This window comes from Lipotes vexillifer, unplaced genomic scaffold (genome assembly GCF_000442215.2).
Source record: "Lipotes vexillifer unplaced genomic scaffold, Lipotes_vexillifer_v1.1 scaffold404, whole genome shotgun sequence".
NCBI lineage: Eukaryota > Metazoa > Chordata > Mammalia > Artiodactyla > Lipotidae > Lipotes > Lipotes vexillifer.
Window position 1 is genome coordinate 309122 of NW_006777380.1, and position 2492 is coordinate 311613.

At 35.7% G+C, this 2492-nt stretch overlaps 1 protein-coding gene across 1 annotated transcript in view; it reads left to right on the forward strand.

Annotated features, from left to right (window-relative positions):
• NFXL1 (nuclear transcription factor, X-box binding like 1) overlaps nucleotides 1-2492 on the forward strand; it is a 54038-nt gene that overhangs the window by 24462 nt on the left and 27084 nt on the right. The window contains exons 13-15 of the mRNA XM_007450970.1: nucleotides 1071-1191; nucleotides 1422-1581; nucleotides 2317-2408. Of these exons, the coding sequence (XP_007451032.1) occupies nucleotides 1071-1191; nucleotides 1422-1581; nucleotides 2317-2408 (373 nt within the window). The remainder of the gene's footprint in view (nucleotides 1-1070; nucleotides 1192-1421; nucleotides 1582-2316; nucleotides 2409-2492) is intronic.

Sequence of the window (2492 nt, forward strand, 5' to 3'; positions counted from 1 at the left end):
TTGCGGTATGCGGGCCTCTCACTGTTGTGGTCTCTCCCGTTGCGGAGCACAGGCTCCAGACGCGCAGGCTCAGCGGCCATGGCTCATGGGCCCAGCCACTCCGCGGCATGTGGGATCTTCCCGGACCTGGGCACGAACCCGTGTCCCCTGCATCGGCAGGCAGACTCTCAACCACTGCGCCACCACGGAAGCCCTTCCTTTCTTATTATTTCATTTCTAATGGGGTAGCCTATTCGGAAAACTAGAGTGGGAAGAAAGCCCTTAGGATGATGTCAAAGCCTTGGAGAGAACTTTATAGCCTGTTTAAAAAGATTTCTTTTCAATTGGTCTTTGTGTATTTCTACCCATAACAAAAGAAGGTAAAAAGCTGAAACCCTAAAAATGTTTCCTTTTGAAATGTTTAGAAGAGTCTTTTGCAAAGCATGAGTAATGGAAAATTGACTGTACTTGTTAATAACCTTATGAGAGAAGTCACTCTTATTGGACAATTTATCTAAAAATAATGTACTTGAGTAGATGTATGTATGAAACTAAGCCAAAAAGATTATTGCTAAATTAGATTTTCCAAAGACTTAGCTCCATTTTGCTGGTGTAGTTTTGAATGAGTAATGTGTTAAATTTGTTATTTAGAACAGAACTTTTAGCAAGTTTTAAAGAAAATTCTAAAACTTTTTATGGAGTACCGGTGTAGATATAAAAAAGTATACAAATTGCAGGTGTACAGCTTGATGATTTTTTATAAACTGAACATAACCATATAACCAGAACTCAGATTATTAAACAGATCATGACCAGCATTTCCCAGACTTTTTGTGTCCTTTGTAATCATCATCCTGATTTTGAACAGCATAGATTACTTTTTCCTGTTTATTTTATATAAATGGAATCATATACTGTATATTCATGGTGTCTGATTTCTTTTTCTCAATGTTATATGTGTGAGGTTTATTCATTTATTCTCATCCTAGAGTATCCCATTGTGTGAATATACTAAACTTATTGATTCTACTATTGATGGGAATTTGGGTAGTTAAGGAAATTTCTCTTTAAGTTTCAGACCTTTTTTTCAGGTAGCTGTTATCCCTGCCCAGAAACTGTAGATGTGAAGTGCAATTGTGGTAATACAAAGGTGACTGTACCCTGTGGCCGAGAACGTACCACAAGACCCCCCAAGTGCAAAGAGCAGTGCAGGTTAGTACAAAGCTCTGTACAGACTTACATCTGGTGTCTTACAGATTTAAATTCATACCGATTTTTCATTTTGTTAGTATTTTCAATTTTGCTTTAATGTTCTAAAAGATTAATATTCACAGTATGCTCATTCTGTATGGAATTAGAAGGTATATAAATAGATAATTGCACTTTAGATATAATCGTTCAATGATCAAAAGTAATTTTAAAAATTGTACTTTATGATTTAGTCGACCACCAACTTGCCATCATACAAGTCAAGAAAAACATCGCTGTCACTTTGGCTCTTGTCCTCCATGTCATCAACCTTGCCGAAAGGTTTTGGAGAAATGTGGTCACTTGTGTCCTGCTCCATGTCATGACCAAGCATTAATAAAGCAAACTGGCAGGGTAAGGGAACAGTACTATTAAGACATAATGCATTGCTGTGGGTCATATTTTCTTAATTTTACTTAGTCATTTCAACAAGCAATGATTAAGTACTTATTGGGTATTAAACACTGTGATAGGAGCTGGGGTAAGGTAAATGATACTTGGTTTTTGTCTTAAGAAATTCACAGTATAGAAAAGGAGAAATCAATAAATAAATGTTTGCAAGTACAGTGTGATAGTCATGTTATAATCATCATACAGATGAGTTTGTCAGTCTTCCTTCATATACTGTAGTTTAGGGTTATAAATATCTCCTGGTTTTCTCAAAGATTCATTCACATATTCAGTGAATATTTATTGAATTCTTACTATGTGTTAAGCATTCTTCTAGGTGCTGGGGAGACAACAGTGAACAAAATAATGGAGATTAAATTCTGTTGGTGGAATTTGGATTTTACAATTCTGTGTTTTATTCTTTTGGCTTATGAGAAGTGAAGGAGTCTATACTGCCTTTGTTCTGTCATTTAAAAACTGGAATCTGGCTCAAGTTTTAATATAAACGTGTTAGAGGGGAACAATATGATAGAATTTAAGGCTGGAATAAAATATTTCAATAAGCACAATTTGTTGAGTACTTGAAAAAATTTCAGCCGGCTTGAGCAGAGGATTCATGGAACTGTTTTCTTAGATCCTTAAATCGGCCATATGATTTAACCCCTCTGACTTAAGAATTGTTATTTATTTTACTTGTAGCACCAGCCTTCAGGCCCTTGGGAACAGCCATCTGAACCAGCATTTATTCAGACTGCATTGCCTTGTCCTCCATGTCAAGTGCCTATTCCTATGTAAGTATTAGAATTTTAGCTGTAAAAAAACATCTTTTGACATAGTTCAAAGTATATCTTTTTTTTTTTTTTTTTTTTTTTGGG